The 22,043-nt window shown below is 36.0% G+C and overlaps 2 protein-coding genes across 3 annotated transcripts; both read right to left on the bottom strand.

Moving 5' to 3' along the window:
* Positions 1-13,926: 13,926 nt before the first annotated feature.
* On the bottom strand, positions 13,927-18,859 carry LOC143469691 (uncharacterized). 2 transcript variants are annotated; one of them, XM_076967474.1, is made up of 4 exons: positions 18,416-18,859; positions 15,289-15,387; positions 15,082-15,171; positions 13,927-14,512 (listed from the first exon to the last, which is right to left on the bottom strand). In XM_076967474.1, the coding sequence occupies exons 1-4, from the start codon at positions 18,526-18,528 to the stop codon at positions 14,464-14,466; spliced, it is 351 nt and encodes a 116-aa protein (XP_076823589.1). In that variant the 5' UTR covers positions 18,529-18,859; the 3' UTR covers positions 13,927-14,463. The 2 variants fall into 2 exon arrangements, 1 of the variants encoding a protein (XP_076823589.1); XR_013119185.1 differs by adding an exon at positions 17,921-18,070 and having other exon boundaries at positions 14,453-14,512; positions 15,082-15,387; positions 18,416-18,594.
* On the bottom strand, positions 18,545-20,201 carry LOC143469690 (uncharacterized). Its single transcript, XM_076967473.1, has 2 exons — positions 18,898-20,201; positions 18,545-18,674 (listed from the first exon to the last, which is right to left on the bottom strand). Exons 1-2 carry the CDS (start codon positions 19,240-19,242, stop codon positions 18,639-18,641), a joined length of 381 nt encoding a protein of 126 aa, XP_076823588.1. The 5' UTR covers positions 19,243-20,201; the 3' UTR covers positions 18,545-18,638.
* Between the last annotated feature and the right edge of the window lie 1,842 nt (positions 20,202-22,043).

Genomic DNA, 22,043 nt, shown 5'->3' with positions numbered 1-22,043 from the left:
CGACGACACGCTCCTGAGGAACCAGCACTTTATTTATGTCTGATCAAGTGTCTAAGATACCGTCGATTGGCGTATCGCCATACCACCAACGTTCAGGTATGAACGTGATTTTATGGCAGCGGTTGACGCAATTTCAGCGCTTGCTACAGTGTTTTTGTGAAGTCGAATTATATTTGGTCAGTGCTTCCCTCAATCCTGGATCTGTTTGCAGTACTAAGTTAGTTGCAAAGTATGGAGCGCGAGGCAAAAGCGTATCAAGAACGCCATAATGAAATAGCTTCACAATTAAGGGATGAGCGAAATCCACGGACAGATCGGTGCAATGCTAAACGGTTATTTCGATAAAGTTGATCGTCGGTGCCCTTTCTACAAAGACCGTCCGGCGCCGTCATAAAATTTTTGGTCACGGTTCGGTGTACAGCAGTCTCAAATGCCCATGGAAATCTGTACCTGTAGACGATTCGAAAGATTTCTTCGACGATGGCTGAAAAAGTAATTGTTGCAGGAAAGGACCAGCGTACACATTTGTACCATTTTGTGACGGTACTTTTCCGGGATAAAATAATTAAGCTATGTTGATAATTATTAATTAATTAGCTAATCAATTAATTATTTAGCTAATTAGCTATAATCAATTATGTTTTATATCAATTATATCAATTATATTTAGCTAATTAATTAATTAATTAATTAGCTCTGTTGAAAAAGGAGCCATATAAGCATCTGCGGAAGAGACACATTTTGTCGGAGCCGACGGCTGCGACTTATCCAGTTTGGTTAAAAATAAAGCCTCATTCACACTTGGAGCGTAAGCCTTTGATGTTTATCATTTTGTTTGTTCCAATGTTGTGCATAATTTTATAAGCGGCCTTGATTTACCTCATCACAGCGCTTAGTGCTATAGGCACTACCTGAGCATCCCATAGCAGAAGATGACACCGAATTTAATGCTTAGTATGGGATTATAACGGCTAGTTGTGTTGTGACGTCCGTGAAAGGATCAAGTAATAGAGTTTCCCGATCCCACGCATTGACGATACTCTCGACGAGTTGGCAGGCTGTAAATGTTAAATCAATCTTAAAACCAGGGAATTGGCAGATATCAATGTCTTCTCTATTACTACCTGAGCCAAGATTTTGTATTTTGGTACCCGCTATATTTATAATTGTTCTGGGTCTGCGGTTTTGTTTTTATAGCTTGCCTGAACAAAAAAGGATTAAACTTGAAGCTTCATAACCCCTGCTAGCTTTATGTTTGGTGAATGTTTTACACAACAGCAAACTTTGTCTTTGACTGTATTATGGGGATGGTGGTAGTGTCGGGTGTTTAGGCTTTAGGTTTGGCCTAAGCCAAGCCTGCTAGTCTTACTGTTTGACTCCGAGATAATTATCTTTGACTCCGTTGCGTTTACTGTTTCTATATTGCTTCTTCAAATCAACACCAACTTCATAAAGTCTAATTGTTATATTGTCCGAATAGGTTGTATCGAATTAGAAATGTTTACACCATGATCCCAATTCCAAAATAATTCAGTAATAACTTCAATTCAGCAGAACAAAGGAAATAACTCAGAGAGAAGAGAATTTCCAAGGGAGCGATTTAAACCAAACATTTGCTTTTATATTCCAGTATTGACCAATGAGCGCTTGCCAATTAGCCATACAGTCAAACGTATCTCTTGTCAAATGTTCCAATTTAAGCTTTTATCACAAAGAATTCAAATCGATTTACATCGTGTACAGAAAACCACTTGACACACTTAACTACGTCACATGTCAATTTGGAACTACGATTGAATAAAGATTACTAGGAAACAATACATTGCTACGTACAAGCTATGTTACATCTTCTATTATATCGAAACTTTGACCAAAGTACCATCGACGTTACGCGGTAAAAATACAATGCTACTTGAAACATTTTAAGTTCCTTTGTTTGAATAACTGCTTAACACGACTACGCAGCTTTGCAACATTACATTATCTAAACTGGAGAAAAATACAAAAACTCATGCAAAATGCCAATTTATATAACTAATTGCAATTACTATCATGATCCCCACAATAATTCCCCCCACTCATAAAAGCTTCGAGGTAGGAATGTTGGTTTTGGCATCTTGCAATCCTTGAGAATAGAGCATTTGTTCGTTTTCTCCAGTCAGATTTGTGCAGTCATCACAGGTCACACGAATTGATACATGCAATAGAAAAAATAGCAGTAAATATTCTTCGCTAATACTATGTTGTATAGAAGGGTTTTTTAAATATTTTGATATTTTTTTTTATACGTTTTTACCACAACCGAAGTAACGTAAAAGTATCGTAAATGTAGTTGCACACAAAACCTAACACAAACAGTTTGAATGAAATGATTGCCATTATTACTAAATGCATTTCAATATTTTGACACAAATGATATCGGACAACGCGTTTGGTTTGCCGAATTTGTATAGCAAGATAATGTAAGTATAAGGGTGGGTAAGGTTAAGAGGGTTTTCATAATGCAGGAGAAGAAATAAAAGTTCGATCAGTCTGAATAATAAGCTTAATATCGCGATTCGCCTCAACTCGTTTTCTCCTTGCATTTGTTGTATGCAAGTTTAGTGGACCCATTTTGTAAATCGAGGTTATATCGGAACAGTCACAAATTAACAGATTCTGACTTATACAGGATGGCAGTTTGCAACCTGGTATATGATGACAAACAAGGCAAAATAATCGTACGGCGTTGGTTAACGCTTGTACTTAATGTAAGTCATTTATGAAAGCAATAAAGGTGGGTTAATATAATGTAGTTAAAAGTACTTAGCGTAAGAAAAGATTAAAAGAATGCTTTGTAGGTAGACAATGGGTGAAAGTGACCGTTGATAAGTATTTGGCTTAGTTAGCCTGTGTCCGTGCAAATAAAATAAAATAAAAATCATCTACCACAAAACATAATATGGAAAAATAAGTATAGATATATAGAAGTCGACAGGGGGATAAGGAATACATTAACTTTTAGTTCAAATTGAATTTCTCGATTATGATTATATGATGCGTGGATTACGCAGAACAAATATAAGATATAACTACAGTATGAATTTACGTGCGCGTTGTCCGTGGGAACATAAAGGTAGGAGGTAAAATCAGCTTAAGAAACGTATTTAATATTTTTGTTATTAATAATCATGACATATGTGCGCTAATATCTAATAACACCAAGAATTAAGCTACGATTTATTCAGAAATGAGGAATGCACTTTACCGGCTAAGAATTAATCGGGAGCAGATCCAAAATGTTGTAGAGGTGTCCACACAGATTGATAGCTTCGTTCTTCTTGATGATTTTTCTTCCATTTTTCCTTTGAGCGATGCTTGCCGCTTGTCTGTGTTGTTTGCTGGCTTTGGCTAGTGTTGGCTAGCGTCGTCATCATCGTAATCCATAATGCCAGTAGCATGACAGTCATTGTTCGTTAGCGAGAATTCTTTCAACTGGATACTTCGAGAATTTTTGAAATGTCTGCCGCAATTCGCTCGCTAACAGACCGTTGAAGGCAGTCTGTCTCTCGATCGTAATCTAGAATAATTCTGCAATAACTTCCATTCAGCGGAACGGAAAATACGAAAGAGAGAAGAGAAGTTTCTAAGAGAGCGATTTAAACCAAACATTTGCTTTTATATTCCAGTATTGACCAATGAGCGCTTGCCAATTAGCCATACAGTCAAACGTATCTCTTGTCAAATGTTCCAATTTAAGCTTTTATCACAAAGAATTCAAATCGATTTACATCGTGTACAGAAAACCACTTGACACACTTAACTACGTCACATGTCAATTTGGAACTACGATTGAATAAAGATTACTAGGAAACAATACATTGCTACGTACAAGCTATGTTACATCTTCTATTATATCGAAACTTTGACCAAAGTACCATCGACGTTACGCGGTAAAAATACAATGCTACTTGAAACATTTTAAGTTCCTTTGTTTGAATAACTGCTTAACACGACTACGCAGCTTTGCAACATTACATTATCTAAACTGGAGAAAAATACAAAAACTCATGCAAAATGCCAATTTATATAACTAATTGCAATTACTATCATGATCCCCACAGTATAGTCGCATATTTCACGGTTTGGCTGCTTGTTGTTAATCGCAGCATGGTAAGCCCCGCGATGAATTAAATCTAAGGTATTCAATGGAAAGACTTAAAAAGGGTTATCTAGAATTAAGGTCAAGGGATTTAAAAACTTTTCTTGTCTCGTGTGGACATTTTTATCTTACATTTTATTTTATATTATATTATCATTATTTTATATTATCATGTTATCTTATCATGCATTCATTGAGTAATTGTACATGATAGGCACTATAGAGAATAATGCGACAAAACAGGAACTAATCTAATTGAAATAAAGGCCTACATACGCACGTTTAGAACAAAACCAAACTGACGGACGGAAAATAACTGAAATAACATGGCAAAAAGGATCAAGCAATAAAAACCAATGTTCTGTGCATAGACATGGTTACCAGTGAGACGCTTTATAGTAGCTACATACTTTACGCTTGGTCAACTATGGGGAAAGTCTTTCACTTGATCAAGTGTAAAGTGTTATGTGAATAAATTTGGATAACAGAGAGACCCTTTGATAGTAGCTAGATACTTTTCGCTTGGTTAACAATGGGGAAAAGTCTTCCATTTAATCAAGTGTAAATGTGATGGTGGTGGTCACAAGCTATTCAAGAACAGAAGTGCTGCCGTGTGCGCACAAACAGAAACGTAAAATTCTTTAAGAGAGCATCTGTGGTGAAATCAACTAAAAATGGTTTATATAAGTAGAGGTTAATTTAATATTCAGGTCTATATCAAAGGATAATATTTTTGTGAGAGCAAACAGAAAAACTAAATTAGCTTCAGTTAAAAACTTATTCACAAAAAATACCAGACATTGGTGTTCTTAAGGTGAAAGATATTCACAAAATCTAGCTCAAGGCGATTCAGACCAGTTAAAAAACAAAGGCGTATAATTATATTATTCGACGCAGTTTCGTTTCATACACCGAGTTAAATTTCTGTTTAATAACACTTACTGATAACATTATATTGAGAATGCATCTGTGACAAGATCTTTACTCAAACGATTCAACGGTGTAAAAAATCAAATAAATGATTTCGTTTCAGTTCCGAAAAATTCGTGAAATCCTCATCGATTCTTAAACAAAGTTTCAAAGGTTGTTTCGCAAATGTCTCTTAGTGAAAAAACGATACTTTCCGAACGACTTTGATTGACTTGGTTACATTGACACAACCTGACTCGAGTTTGTTTGTCAAATGACGCGAATTGACTTGAAAGACGGCTCATCTTGACTACAAAGTTTATGTTTTATGATATACGTTAACAGAATAACATCAATGTTGTGGTTCATAAAGTGAAAGAAATGGTTGATTATTTTCCAATTTCAAGCATACGATTGAGTAAAAATAACCATTATAGTTTCATTGTTACCGTCATAGACACGCATTAAAAGCAAGAAATTGGGTAACTTTAAACAACAATGCTCGAAAGACAATTGGCCAAGCGCATGAGAAGATAAAAAGTGAAAGCTAGGTGTCACAGTTACACATCTGTCATTTTAAACAAAGATGCAAACGATGCATGGATTAAATTTAGAAACTTTTCCTGCTTTGGTGATTGCCTTACAATTGGCATCCTAACTTAATTCCTCTAACCCGACTAACGTGATGGCAAAACTTTGAAATGATGCAGGTTCATCTCAAGTTTTCGCTTATCTTTCTTTGATCCTGGTATGTGGGTGTGGATACCTGTGTAACAACTGAAGGTTGAATTTCTGAGTTAATTTATTATCTTATTATCACAATACAAAGTAACGGCTTGTTATAAAACAAACTAAGTTAAACTTTTTAACTCTTTATGAATGTTCCAGATAATAATAGTTTGACGTAACTTTGACGTAATACAACAGTTTGCATTGGTTGCTGTTGCTAACTGATATGGTAAAAGGAGTTTTTGCCAAAAATTTGTCATTAACGTTATCCCATATAGCGGACAGCAAACAGACAAACTTGTGGGCTTAGTTGGTTGCGTTCAACTTAAGAATTTGGCAAAATAATGGCAGGATCTTCACATATAGCTGATTCATCATGGGAGCAAGAGCTGAACAAAATGGCCGAACAGTTGAATAAATGTTTAGATAAAAATGGCAAAGAAAAAGATCCAGAGAAATCTGCGTCCATCTTCCATCAGATGGGACTGCTCTATAAGGAACAAAGCAAGCAGGACGATTCCATAACAAAGAAGTTGAGTCTTATCAGAAGTGCTGCGCTTTTGAACGCTGCAGTGATCAGACAACTTGGCAACGAGCAATTCAAACAAACTCTCCAAGATTTCTGCTCAGATTTACTGAAAACAGCCGGCGCTAAGATACTTGATGCCGACCTGTTGGAAATTGCCCAGGAAGTTAAGGAAATGGCCGAAAACATGAGAAAAAATAACAATGAAAGTTTGCAGCAGGTAAAAAATATTCCCTATGATGTAACAATAGATGAACAAAAAAAATTGCAAGAAGAAAAAATTGCAAACCTGAAAACAATCCAAGCTGAGATAACTGAGAATTACAAAAATATGATGAAGTTCGTATCAAACGAATGCGAGAAAATAATGGGGAATTCCCCATGCAAGTACTCCATTACCGGTATGGGTTCCCTTGCCAGATGTGAAATCACACCTTACTCGGATTTTGAGCACATCATACTGCTGGAGGAAGGAGCGCAGGAGAAAGATAATTATCCCCAAGTATTAGATTATTTTCGTTGGTTCTCTGTTATATTTCAAACCATCATTATCAACTTACAGGAAACAATTATACCGAGCGTCGCCGTTCTAAACTTCAAACACGTCACAAACTCTGGTGAGAAAGAGTTCTTCGACGCTTTTACTAAACGTGGAATCAGTTTCGACTTCATAAGACCGTATGCTTGCCATTTTCCACTTGGTAGAATGGAAAAGACAGAGAGGAAACAATTTACAGACGAGTTTATTAAACCAGTCAGTGAGATGCTGACATATTTGGACGAGGATGAAGACTTGAAGAACGGATACAATATACCGAACGTGTTAATAACTACTTGCCCGGTATATGGAGATGAGCAGATATATCAACAATTTTATGACGGAATAAAAGTTGCTTTGCAAAGTGATAAACGTCCAAGCCACAAAAGATTAATGAAACAACTCAACGAAGATTTTACAAATTTCGACGCTTTCAACAGTTTGAATGCACTCGATATAGACAGCAAGTGCAACATCAAACGGCTTGTCTACCGCACCTCGACCCTATTTATTTCAGCGTTAGGTCGACTCAACTCTATTGATGATGGCTCGTCATTTGCGATCATCGATCAACTAAATAATAACAACATAATCGATGATGAAACCGCCCATCTCTTATCATACGCTATTGCAGTGAGCTGCCAAGTTCGTCTCAAAGTCTACATGGAAAAAGAAAGTCAAGATGATTACGTTGGCGAAGAACAACTCTATGATATATTTGATAACAATGTGTTCGCCAACTTGATAGACACAGTTGGCGAAAGAAGCATGGTGGACTATTTTGCAATCGCGTATAAATTGCAAAATGTAATTAGAAATGAAGATGATTTGAGCAACCTAAATTTTAAAATTGCGTTGAAGCCAACGGATAGGTTCAAAATGCTTCATATGTTTGAACTCAACGATCGCGTCATCAGCGAATGGGAAAGTTATTTACAAGAGCAACCAACAAACACATCGTCCCAAGATGAACTGTGGATACGATTTTACGTTGCACGTGCGTATTGCAAGATGCATCAATACAAGGAATCACTTCTTATGTTGGAGAGGTTAGAAGAAAGCGATATAGAAGATCATTGGTTGAAAGGACAAGTGATGAGTAGGGCAAGTTTTTGCAACTTTTGCAACTTTTTTTTACAGCTTCCGGCAGCTTCCTAAATACTCACAATTTACGTAGAATGATGTTTTAAGCTGTTTGTAGGAATTTTATATTGCAACTTTTTGCAACTTTTTTCATTTTTTCATGCAACTTTTTACTGCAACTTTTATCAAGTATTGCGCAAAACGTAAAGGAGTGATTTAAAATCATGCTATAAAACTATTTCTAGTATGGTTCTATTCCTTTTAATTTGCATAACAAAGAGCTATGTGATGGATTAGCTGCATCTCAATGTTATCTATGACGCAACAGTTGGCTTACAAGCTAAAAGTTCACCAACCCGTTCAACCCGTAGAAGTTCACCAACACCGATTGTTGCGCAATAATGCTGAGACTGATTGAATGAGGTTAGAGTGCTAGTTGTCAGTTAGGACACTTGTTTTTATAGTGCAGTGTTGATTGACTGTTGGTATTTTTTAAATAAATGCAACTTTTTACTGCAACTTTTGTTAAAAATAAATGCAACTTTTTACTGCAACTTTTGTTAAAAATAAATGCAACTTTCTCACGTTTTTAGTGCAACAAAAACTTGCCCTAGTGATGAGTGAAAAAGCATTGTGCTTGTGTAACTTGGATCGGTTTCAAGAAGCGCTTCAGTTCATCCGACGAGTCAAATCTGAAGTTCTCAACTTGAATTTATCTGACAGTGACAAATATTCACTTCTCAGTAATCTTGCTTTCATTAGTGCTCGGTGTCAATATGCATTGAAAGAATATCAACTCGCAATCGATCAATCCGTGGAAGCATCTAAATATATTGCTCGTGTCGATCAACGTGATGAGCCATGGAAGGAAATGTACAGAGCAACTTACTTTTACCACATCGGACGTTGTGTATATAAGTTAGGTGATTATGATGCAGCAATAAATGAAGCGAACAAAAGTCTTCAACATTACGAACAAAACAATGGTCCTGTGAATGTCAAATGTCATTGTTATTCGTTGTTAGGTCTGTGTCATCTTAAGAGAGATAATTACCAAAAAGCAATAACATATTTTCAAACTGAACTTGATTTAAGGCTTCAGTTCGTTCCAAGCGAGAAACAAGATTCTGATGAAAAAATCAAATTCGCCAGAAGCAAAATTAAGATTTGTCAAGAAAATTTGAAACTGGAAATGGAATTTTTGATAAATTTAACGATTTGATCTGAATGTGGGGGCTTGTGTAATTTATTGATGAAACTTTTATCGTCATAAATGCTTGTGAAACAACAAAATTATTAAATATTTTACATCGTTTGTTCAAGCTCATCTGCGTTTAAACTAAAAATCGTTCATCAGCGTCAATCGATGTTTTGCGATTTCATAATTAGGTTTATTCAAACATTGTTCTGCTGTAAATATTTTTGGCACTTTTACCCTTTTCATGTGTTTTCTCATTCGTATTGTTGATTAGATTACGCCATCATAAAAACAATTTTTCCAAAGTATTCTTAGAAAAAGGCACATGACAAGATTTTTCGTTTGAAGTGGTTCAACTGTTTTTGGCTTTAAATTTGTATTTTTTGTTTAATTTCAACTGCGTTAACCCAAATTGCTGTTTTGGTTTTAATATTCCTTGTAATTATAGAGACAAGTAACTTCATGATTGTAGCTGTGTTGTTGTTAATCTGTTGAAGTAGTCTATCACGCCTATGTGTAGAAGCGATCATAATTCGCTCAATAAACTCTTTGCAATGATTGAGCGAGTAAGCAAATTGACTTGCTGGTTTAGAAAGCGACTAAATATCTCAATACGCGACACCATATGCCTGGCAATATATGGGAGGCGTGAAAATAAGACGGTGCAGTGAAGTCGGTAATACGAGCAAAGTAACCTTTGAAGTAATAACAATGTAATATGATATATATTATAATATAGGTATACCCTAATGTATAATACGGTGTAGGCGGTAAGCAGCAGGAATAATGTGAGCAAATTTTAGGTTGACTTGCTACTTAGTATCGATAAGATGCTCGTAGTTAATATCAAAATTTACGTTGCTACTGGTTGCAACCTAGGGCTTAACATTTATTTACACGCTATGATTCATGATGATGACAAAATCCGCTTTGAAACGCCTGTAATTGGTCATAAATAATCATAAACGGCAAATTACAAAAGTTCGGGTACCTTACTTCAATAAAGGGATAACTATTAAAACCTGCTTAAAAAACATTGCATTTTTATTTCAGGCCGTTGCATTGCTAAATAATGAATTAGCCATTACTCACAATTTCGAGCAAGATGTTGGCACTTACACGTTTTCGCTTGGAATTCAACTTGGAGCAAATTCTGTGCTTCTCAAATCAGCTCTGGAATTTGCGCGCGATTCTGGAACCTTCGTTGCCAGTGTTCGTCCTTCATTCATTCATTTGCCTTTTGTAGTTAAAGTGGATGGTTGGTAGTTAAGAGTAAGTGAAGATTAATGTAGGTAACTTACAATGTATTAAACCAGGGTTAAGTTCAGTTTAGTGATGTATTGACCAGGTATATCGATGCAATATACTAAATTCTGTTAAGTAAAGGTTTTAATAAATATAAGCAAAGAAATATTACTACTTTACAGTTAACTTATTATTGTACAACCAAGCGCAAATATTGGAAATCTTCATTTTAATTTATCAGTTGGAAATAAACAGCCAAGAATGTTTCAAGTTCGTTAATTGCTGGAAGAGTTAACATAGTTCTGTCATCGTTACTACATTCAAAATTTAAGTTAGGTTAACGAGAAACTGAAAACTGAAACTAAAATGTGAAAAATAGCTGCAAACGACCGATATTTTCCGGTGAAGTAGTGACAGATTTAAAACTATGGTTGATTTCAATTGAACTTTGTAAATTAATTTAAATTAATTGCTAATAACATTTGTTGCATGTAGATTCCTCTGCGTAGGTGTGGTGATAAATTTGAAAATTTGTGGACTGATTGTATATATCAACTGGTTTATTGGACTTACTGAAGGCATGTGGCCTAATCTTATGGTAGATTGTGGAGTAACAGCTCTTTTGAAAATGTCTCTGCAGAAAACAGAATAATCTGACGTGGCCTTGGCTAGAGTTCACTGTTATTATTCGAAGTAATTAATATAACCATCGGTCAGCTAACAGAAGCAACATGCGTAGTAAGTTCTCGTAGGTTTGCATATTTGCCATTGGTTAGTACTATAGATTAACAATAGCTCTTTGTGATATCATCATGTAACGGTTGTCGGTCAAGTCAACCAAGGACCTGGGTTGTTCTGCATTAAATCGATCTTGAACTCAACATAACATTTTGTTATAGGCCCTATGTGCTGTGATTTGCGAAACGTGACGTGTAACAATTTGTCAGTGCATAATAATGCTAACTAGACATTGAGTAGTTTCAATTGCTGATAATATAGAGGTGACGTCATGTAAGTTTATTAGCTTTTCTTTTCACCATTCATGTTTATGTAATCAGGGTGACATGTGCAATGACTTTTGTGTCTCATTCTGGTGTGGTCCGTGTTCTATTTGTCAGCTCTCACTAGAGATGAACATGCTCGGTTGCCTTAGTTACTGCTGAGTTTTACATCAAGTCTCTCTTCACAATCGTTGTTGACACAATTTTCGTGCGATGTGTGTTAATAGTTGTGATGACGATACTGTTTTTTTTTAAACTTTGCATATGACGTCAAGAACTACATAATTATCTTCCCCATTTGAAGTTGCTTCATTTTTGGTTGATTTGTCGCGCAATTCAATATACTTTACAGTACGTCCGGAATCACATGTTTGAAATCGTGTTATTTCATCAGCTTATTCCATTCCTGCCAGAGTCACGTGGCCATCCAATTCATTCTCTATTCTTCTTGCATCTGAAATTTGTTTGTTTCACGAAAAATTGCGTTTGTGTCTGAATCGATGTGCATTGTTGAAATGACAAACAATATAAAAGACATCGTCGTTAGTATTTGCATCATGTGATAACGTGTTTATATTATGCATAGACATTAAACCATGGTCATATAAATTTGGTTTTCTGCAAGACAGAAAAGTGATAGATTAGAAGCCAACCATTACATGGAACCGAGTTTTAAATTATGCCAATTGTAACACAATAGGCACACATCAATAATAAAGGTTTATAAGTAGGACTTCCATCGATCTGAAACCCAAAATAAGGACGACTGGAAAAAATACGATTTTTCTACCAAAAAAGAAACAAACATTTTTTCAACAACAAACAACAAACGTACTCATCACGGAAAACGTTTTTACGTTTGCTCATTTTTAAATTTAGGCTAAAATAAGTTGTTTGTCGAGGAAAAGCACAACCTTCACTACAGTTTGTAGTCTACAGAACTAGCCTTCGTATCTAACCTAGACAAGTGGAAGTGCTAACAATGCTTCATGCCTATCCTATGCCTTGCTTCTTTGTGTTTCAAATAAGACTGTGTTGATTTTATGATGTCACAAAACTTTGGTGGCAAAGAATTTAGGACTGGATGAAAATCGTTTCGATTTAGAAGTGTTGCTTTGTTTAGAATAAGACAAAATAAGGACATTTCTTAGAAATAAGGACAATAATATTTTCTACGATGTAGACTTTCAAAATAAGGACAAATCTTATAAATTGGACGGTATGGAAGCTCTGCCTATAAGGTTGCAGCCATGGAATCCCTTCATAAAATCTTTTCTCAATCACGCCAGGCATTATGTCTACTATTTACGTCAGTGGGAAGTAATTCTGACGTCATGAATTAGGAATACTTACTTCAGTACAAAGTCACTAAATCAAGCTTCACTTCATTTGCTTCGAAGAAGAAAACATTTGAAGGTTACATATATTTTTATCTTTATTAGAAGAAACCGTTGCATAGCTCGAACACAGCCGAAATACATTCGGTGCAATGGTTGCGGTGCAACGCACTTACGTCCTGCGACACTGCACTCGTTGCGACAGGTTCGATCCCCGGCTATCAGCGACAGCCCAGTTCACGGCCATAAGCCGCTTTAGCTTAATCCTCGGCCATAAGTCACTTTTAATAACCTTAAGGCCATACGCCAAAAACCACTCTTAACGTGAAGAATTAGAATTCCCCATGAGAGTTCCCTCTTTTTAGGACTTGTCTCGAAGTTAAGTGCTTTCTCTAATTTAAGGAATTGTCCAGAAAGTAGGTGCTTTCTCTAAGTTTAGGACTTTTTTAATTAGGTATTTTCCCTGATTTGAGAAATTTTCTACACATTAGGTGCTTTCCCTACAATTACAACTTTTCTATAAATTAGGTGATTTCCCTACTATTAGAAATTTTCTATAAATTAGGTGCTTCCCCTACTATTAGGAAATTTCTATGCATTAGGTGCTTCCCCTACTATTAAGGATTTTCTATAAATTAGGTACTTCCCCTACTTATAGGAATATTCTATAAATTAGGTGTTTCCCCTACTATTAAGGATTTTCTATGCATTAGGTGCTTCCCCTACTATTAAGGATTTTCTATAAATTAGGTGCTTCCCCTACTTATAGGAATATTCTATAAATTAGGTGTTTCCCCTACTATTATGAATTTTCTAAACATTAGGTGCTTTCTCTAGCTTTAGGACTTGTCCAGAAACTGGGTGTTTTTGCCTAGTTTTATGACTTTTCAGGGAATTAGATATTTTTTCTTTTTACAGTCATGCGACGAAGCACTGCTCATAGTGAACGATGCAGTTGGAATATTTGTGTTTACGCCAATGTCTGGCTTTAATCAACTTCTCTTATGGTGACTGAAATTCTTCGGACAAGCAAACTGACATGTGAGCAACACGCATTTTATAACACGCCTGGTACGTCAGCCATTTTGACTTCCGACATTAAAGATTCCACATCATATCTTGTTTTGGCTCGGCCGAAAATCGAACCACTACTTCTCCAAACAAGTCTTTCTATTGCAGCCTTTGGTCTTGGTTAAGCGATATATTACTTAGATTACTATTCACTCTTGTATTGCTGTTTTAAAACCAGTAACCCATAAAATAATGGTAGGAAGAAAGTTTGCATTTCATTCCCAACACCAAAACCATAATGATATTGCAACAAAACGAAAAACTAAAACAAGGAGAAACATGCGCTTTGTAAGTAAGCTTAAAAATCAGAGAAAATAAGATGCATTTGTACACAAACAGGCCTTAGTATAGCGGAAGCACAGAGTTAAAAATACAAAATATCAAGGCAGGTTAAGCATCAACACCAGCCCATTTGCAAACGTCTGATAACAATCAAGTAGAGATTTTCTTTAGCAAGCAACTAAGTTTCGGTCGTCGGTTAAAAGAACAGTAAAATGAGTCTTTGGATTTTCGCCATTGGTTCACTCTTCGTACTTTGGATCACTGTAGTATTAAATCGTCGTTTGTCCCATAAAAATTTGCTTGGGTGTAGCGAATTTGGAGCTTTGGGTGGCGTTTTGACGAAAAACCTCTGCTGTAGGATTCTACCACCATTGCTGCAATCTCTTTCACCTTTATTTCATGTTCAGTGCTCCCCGTACTGTCTTTGACCAGGCCTCGTAATTCGGCCAATGCTGAAAAACAAGCAGCCGGTATTAAGGATTCAAGTCAATTGGAACGACTATGATCATGAAGAGACCGAGGTCTGAAGCAGGGCTTTAGGAATTAAGCTTTGTCGTTTAACATTAACATGGACAGTAACATTACGTGTGTCAGCTGACTCTAGAGATGTCTGACGCAAAGACAAATAACGTACCAGCACATTCTTGCCTTTGAAAGTCGAAAATTGGTAAACAAACTTAATTTATAGGTCTAATGTTGCAAGAAGTAGCATCTCTATGACTAAGCTGGAAAATCAAGCATTCTAAATGAAATTAGAAAACTGTGACTAACGCTCATGCCAATGCATTAAATATCACAACACGCCATGAGGTACAGTAGGTACCACAACCAGGTGGGTAAAATTACCTGTTTAAACATGTCATTACATAAAACGGTTTTCGGGCAATAATTACCAAATACATCACCACCAAATATTTATTTTAATTTCTTGAACAATACCAGTAAATTAGTTTAGTAGTCTTGGTGAAAATAAAAATAATTGTGATAGCATGAGCCACAAATTACCACGTCGTTGTCAAACCTGTATTTGGTATTTTCCTTTTTGTGATCAACTTTTTCTTTCGCAGATTGTTGAGCAGTGATCTCAAGTCTTTCATCGACCATTGTGAAGCTGATCCAATGTTCGTTTAAAAGTTCATTCTCATCAAAATTTGATATATAATTAAGTTGATTAATTAACATCATATTGAACATTAAGATTGAATATATATAATTGCAGTAAAATTACCTCTTCCATATTATAATCACTTTTTGTGAAAGTCCAAACGCAAAAATAGTAATTATTGCTGAGTAACCAATTACAGAACTCAGCCAAGCATCACATGATCTGCAGAAAAAAAACATATTTGTTTGATCAAAACTTGCAGCTGTCTATTATAAAATTAAGGTAAACATAGGCAATAAACTTCTGCATTTAACGGCATTTCAGATGCTCAAGAATATATTGCACATAGCTATTTACACAAACTGTTTATTGTGAAAATCAAAACATCTGAAGTTCAGCAGAAAACACAAAAAAAATAGGTGTTGGTCAGAAAAATTCAACATGAATCGAAATATTAACGCGGATATTCTTGCAGTGCTAAATCCTCCCAGCCAGGTCCCGCTTTTAACACGCAAATGGACGCAGCAATTGCAAATAATTGCCAGCCAGGCCATACGATATATGCACAAACTTTTGTATTCGTTGCACCATAACTTTTTATTAATCACAGTACACTAGTGGGCAATGTAAATCAATACACTATTGTTACATCGAAGTTGAGGCTTTGCTAATGATAAGTTAGGCCAAGATGTGCGTTTTTAGAAAAACCAACATTTGCTGTTTGCTGCAGTGAAGCCGCCTTATTCTCATTAAAGTTTCATTATTGAACGTGGACTCAGCAGTAAAGTGAAAGTCAAGGCGTGTTTTTGACAAGACATCACATGTAACTCTATGTCCAGACCTAAAGGGCCAAAAAACTTAATCATTTACTACCACAAACATCCCTCACCTTCGCCGTATGTCATCGTAACACTGTGCGATGACATGACTCAGGGTAGGATTTAGGGCGGAAGGCCCTCACTTAATTTTTGGCCAGCTACATTGTGCCACAAATGAGCAAAAATAAGCCGATGTATAATGCAAAAATATTCACCAAGTTTAAACTTTTGCCTTAATTTCACCTTTAATTTACCCAACATTTAAATTGCATTGTGTGTTTATTTCGTTTTAATAGTTTCAAACTGCACTGGAAAATATTATTTCTCTAAACTAAAACTGATTGAAAGCCAGCTGCCCATGTCGATGACGTCATTGTCCAAAGTAGATATTGAAAGGAAAAGATATCATAAAACTCACTGTTTCATTGTTCTCATTGCTAAGATCCCTACAAGCTTCCTTGATCGTTATGCTCAGATGTTTTTGTTAAAATAATAGTAAGCATTAGAACTTTGCTGATGTCAGTAATCACGGTGAAGCTTACCATTGAATTGTACGTTTTTTCGAAATATTTTTAGAACAAATCTATATCAGCAATTTGGTGTAAAAATGCCGTTCAGAAAAATGTCAAAATCATAAAACATTTTCAGAGAGTCTGTCATTTACCGACATAAATGCTTTTTTATGCTAACACTAGCGAAGTTAGGGAGAGGGCGTCGGGTCAGACCCCTTCATGAACCTAACGTTTTAAACAATAGGCCTTTATATGTTTTCAGTCTTCTTCGTTTATCGCATTTCCTTGTTTGCGACTACATACGAGCTACATCTTACACAGAAAAACATATAACATTAATAGGTGGGTTTATAGGGTTTTAAAATCGATGTATAGAGTCTTACAAGTTGTACACAGCGTCTCAAAAATGAAAACTATAATTGGGCTGTTGTATTGTGAACATAGATATGAAAATACATTTTGTTTAAGACATTTGAAAACAGTATTTGAGGCCCAAAAACACAAATTTTTTGCGCTTCGGACATTTTGGGTAGACGTACTTGAAAATTTTTAAAATAACTTTTGAGGCTTTTTGGTTTCTCTAAACCAGGGGTCAGGAACCTTTTCGGCTAAGGAAGCCACGAAAACTACAAAATTTTAATTGTACTTCAGTGAGAACCACAAAATATTTTTCAACACTTAATGCAACTAACGTGTGCATTTTTAAGCAAAACCAACAACTTCAGACAATGGTAAATGTCTGAATTTACTCTTTAACAACAAGCTTGTTACAGTTAAAGCGACTTCTGGTGTTGCATGATATTATATTGGTATCATAAATTATAGAAAGTTTTATTTGTAACAATCGTGCTAAGAAATGCCAGTTTAGATTTATCTGCAAGCCAGATGCCGTCATTAAAAAATCCACATCTGGCTGACGAGCCATAGGTTCCCGACCTCTGCTATAAACGCAACCCCAAATGCTCTACTGCATTTTAATTACATGCAACTTTTATTGCAGTGATGGTTATCAGTATTTATTTAAGTTCATATAATGATGAACTTAAATAAACACATACATGGGTAGCAAGTGCACAGACAAGATGATATTACGCTATAGAAGACCATTCATCAAATAAAGCAAATTATTGTCCAAAATGTGCCATAAATTTCACCAATCGTGTAACATGCTTGGTGGAGATTGTGACCTCATACAGAAAAACAATGATGCACAACTATGAGCTCATAATGTTTGCGTTAATTTGAAACTGATATGAAATATTTTGTTGAGTTTTGTATCGAATAAGAGGTTACTCATAGATAATAAGCAGCACGATACAGAAATATGTTGAGTGATTTCTATCAAGTCATCTTTGTGAAATGTATCATGTGATGATAATACTCAAGTTGGCTTTAATTAGGCTAAGTAGTAAATAAATGTTTTACCACTTTTCACAGTCACGAATAAACTCCATTTGTGGCAAGATCAGGATAGACAGAGTTAGGATTGGGACTCCACAAAATGCTAGGTGGCTACCGATGATCAAAGATGCTCTTTACTTTGAACTTCGCTCTTTCCCAGTCAAGTTCAACGATCTGATGAAATTCAACTTGACCATGACCAAGTTCATAAGATTGAGTTTGCTTAAATTGGTATAATTTCATATTTAAGATGAACAATGACATACGCTGATTTAATGATTTGCTTAAGTGTAACAAGTCAAATGTTTCATCAGACAAATTTTCTTGCTTAAATGAGTACGAAAAGCTTTTCATCACTTTATTAGACAATATCAAGGAGTTACATCCACACATGAACACAAGGTTTCCACATCAGCACAACTAATTGGGCCACACGAACAACCTAAACTTTAAAATATAAAACACAATTCATAATATTCTAAACCTTCACCAAGGTTGCAGCAGAATAAACTCACGCACTTGCACTTTGTCGTTGCTTTCCTCGATGGAGCTACCGATAGTGAGTCAAAACTCCTTGTCATGGCTCTCCAATACTCTCCAGCGTGTGGCATACACTGCCCAGGATGCATCATATTTGTCAAATTCTTTCCACTTTGCTATCGAGGACATCTCTCTACGATGGTGGTAACTGAGTAAATCCCAAAGGAAGTGTCGTATGCGATGAATGGAGTCAACTCATAATTTAACTGCTTCTCATGAACAAGCTTTTCACTGAAACCTACATAACATCAACATTACAGCAAATATAACAAAACGAGCTCTGTAATAATAATCAATAAGCCTATGGTTAGGTCGGGTACAATATGTGAACAGGAGTTTGGGTGTGAAAAGTTCATACCCATCATTAAAAAAAACAAACAAAAAATTAATTGCTTTCCACGTCCTTTCATTGCCCTATCCTTCATCTAACCACACCTTGAAGATACATTGTGCGTTCTTACTTTGTCGGAAAGTGAGAAACTCTCCACATCGACATCGATGATCAAATGCTTTGCCCATATACATTTTGTAATAATGAAAGGTGCTTGTCGAAGAAGATTATGTCTCGGGTTTTCCTTGGTTTTCAGTAGAATCTTTGCTTTGATCCTTCCACTTCCATCCTTGGATCTCATTTTCCGAATCAGAATGCTGTTCGTTAGGATCATTCTCTGAAACTTCCTTCGGTTGAGTCCTAACTCTTGGCACTTCACTTCCAGCAGGGTAGACACCTTCGTTTTCTGGTTTGGTTCGAAAAACATTTTGATGAGATTCAAAATTGATTCATTACTTTCTTCTGGAGGGTTCATTAAGTCGTCACTAACAAAGTCCACTTGCTAAGTAGCACTTTTCTTAGGTTCTTCGTTGTTGGAGTTATCGGTGTTTTCTTGCAGTCGGTTGGGGCACTCTTTGTATTTATGTCCTGGTTCTGAACAGAAGGAACAGTTTTGTACCTGACCTTTGTAAATAACAGCCAAGTGCATCTTTCCCATGTGTATATACCATGGAAGCTAGCAGTCTGTCATCTATTCCTTTGTATATCCTTTTCCCATCTTTAATTCTGTGCTTATCTACTCCGAGCGTGGCTGGTTCTCCAATTCCAAATGCTGCAAAATTGCCTTTCAAGCTAGTGTATCAGAAACACATTTCTTCAACTCTTCCACTGGAACGGTCCTTTACTCCATTATAAGAAAATGTATACAAGAAACTAACAGTGTATATTGTTCTTAGCTGCAACTTTGCATTTATGGTACCTATTTAATTGGTAGTGACAAGGGAGAAGTTGCATTACTTTCTCCTTTCAAGATAGGGTTTATGGATTCCTGGCTGGTTGTGCTCAGCATATGGAGAAAAATGAGAGTTAACTGGGACTTGGGAGATAAGAGAGAAAATGCATGTCTAGGTCATTCGAGGTCGCCTGGCCTTGTCAATATCCATAGGGGTGCGGCCAACTCATTCTTTTACAGATAAAGTGTCCAGAATGTTGGATTGTTATATATTTTTATGCTACGTGGACTTAGTATTTGTGGTGTATCCCTTCAAAAGTGGCAACAGGATATGAGACACTGCAATGCTTGACAAACACAAAGTAAGGACATAATCATAGCATTGAACGTCACAAGAAAACCTTTCAAAAATGTTTGTAATGATGAAAGCCAAATAAATGAACATGGTTGGCTTTATCCAACAATAACAGCTTTAACTGAGCACATGCTAAAATTTTGAACACGCCAACTGTAGCCATTTCAGTGGCAATTTATAATTTGTATTTGAGTAAAAACAAATTATAAATAAAACACGCCAATTGTAGCCATTTCAGTGGCAATTTATAATTTGAATTTGAGTACCACTATGCAATTGCTGCTATAACACGAATGTTAATCAGTGTAGCAAACTGCTGTTGGTGACATCATGTAGTAGCTGATTTATGTTTTAGAAAGACAGGGTCGTAATCAAAACAATGGGTGTTATTGTTGTACAGCAACCTGCTGCTTTCAAATAGCACCCTGTCAAATAGCATTATTTACTGCTCAGTAATTGACAAGCTGGTGTTCACAAAGTATTGAACAGCAGACTGTAATTGCTCGAGTAGAACTCTGCCATTGGTTGCTGCTGAAAAATGAACAGTTCAGAGCTTATTTGACAGCATATCACGTAATCATCCAACACATAAATAATATCAATTTGCAATTTATTTCGCTTAATTATTCGGGAAAAAGTCACTTTATAATAACCAAACACAACATCTATAAACTACAAATGTCTTTAGGTGGGCTGAAGTAAAGACAAAACTTTTGATTGCATATATTGAAATTAAAAAAATTAAAATTGCCAAAATACAGGGATTGAGTTAAGGCCTTAAGCATCATGATGAGCATACTTGTCATTTGCACTGAGCAAGGGAGTTTCCAACGACAGATATGTCCGTCATTAACAAACAACTGATTAAATCATTGGAAACTTGAGCACGCAGAAGTTCTGTTGAAGTCATTAAGTTCAAAATATCACACTTTAAGTGCGCAACTGACAGACTGAAGTTCATGAAAGGTACTGGATGTGGATGTGTGCACTGGATATAAATTGAATAGGTGCATACTTGGCTAACCGTTGCACTCCTGAGATAGCGGGTGTGTACACCCGAGATCTTGGCAAATACTGCCATGAAATACGGAGCGAGGTTCACGTTAGTATTTAGCACGGCCACTAGGCTAGCCTTATCCCTAAAACTAGATTTTTTACAAATTGTATATCATTGTTTACTTTTCGTCATTGTCAGTGACAGTACAAAAAATAAAATGCTAACCATTATATCGTGATAAAGTAACAAATTCCGCCAGCAAAATATGAGCCGAAAAAGGCATCACACGCTTAAAACGTACTACGAAATGCAGAGAATTTATAATGCAACTACACGATAAAGATGAATAACGATTAGAACGACCACTAACCCACGAAAAAAGTGGTTACTTTAGTATAACTTATGACTTAAACTAGATTAAATCTTAATTTAGAATTATTATTAAGCAAACCTTAGTGTAGCTTAGAACATTTCTACTTCAGAAGGTTATAAACAAAACTAGACTACTTGGCCACTTTGAATTCGAAGCATGAGTATCATCAGGAAAGGGGGAAGTCCCAAAGGGGCTGAATAATGTGATACTGTAACTTTTGCGAATGCATGTATACTGGTAAACAAATTACCGTTTTAGGCCACAGGTGTTGGCTTACTTCTAACTGTTAGTTCTGTAGGTTACTCGTGTATAGAGATTATTGCGTAATGAATGAATGAATTTATTACTTCACAAATGAAGGTCACTATTTGGCACGACACCGAAAGATTTTGTCATATTCCGGCACTTATGTTAGGCGTTGTAACATCTTATTTTGTTCTTTATTTTGCTATAGACTGGGTTAAAACGGCTCAGCCATCACCAATTTTGTAGACAGAACGTCCGGCACCGCAAACTCGCCCAACTACGACACCCCCTTCTTAATTCAATGCAAGAACTTTGACGTCACTCTTAAAGGACATTACAACACAATTGCGTTTGTTGTTTCCAAACAGATCTTTATCCAGCAACTTTGAAATACTTTTTGCAATTTTTTAGTA

Source organism: Clavelina lepadiformis, chromosome 8, assembly GCF_947623445.1.
Source record: "Clavelina lepadiformis chromosome 8, kaClaLepa1.1, whole genome shotgun sequence".
Lineage (NCBI taxonomy): Eukaryota > Metazoa > Chordata > Ascidiacea > Aplousobranchia > Clavelinidae > Clavelina > Clavelina lepadiformis.
The sequence above is the reverse complement of the archived record's forward strand: the minus strand, read 5'-3'. Positions and strand labels throughout refer to the sequence as shown.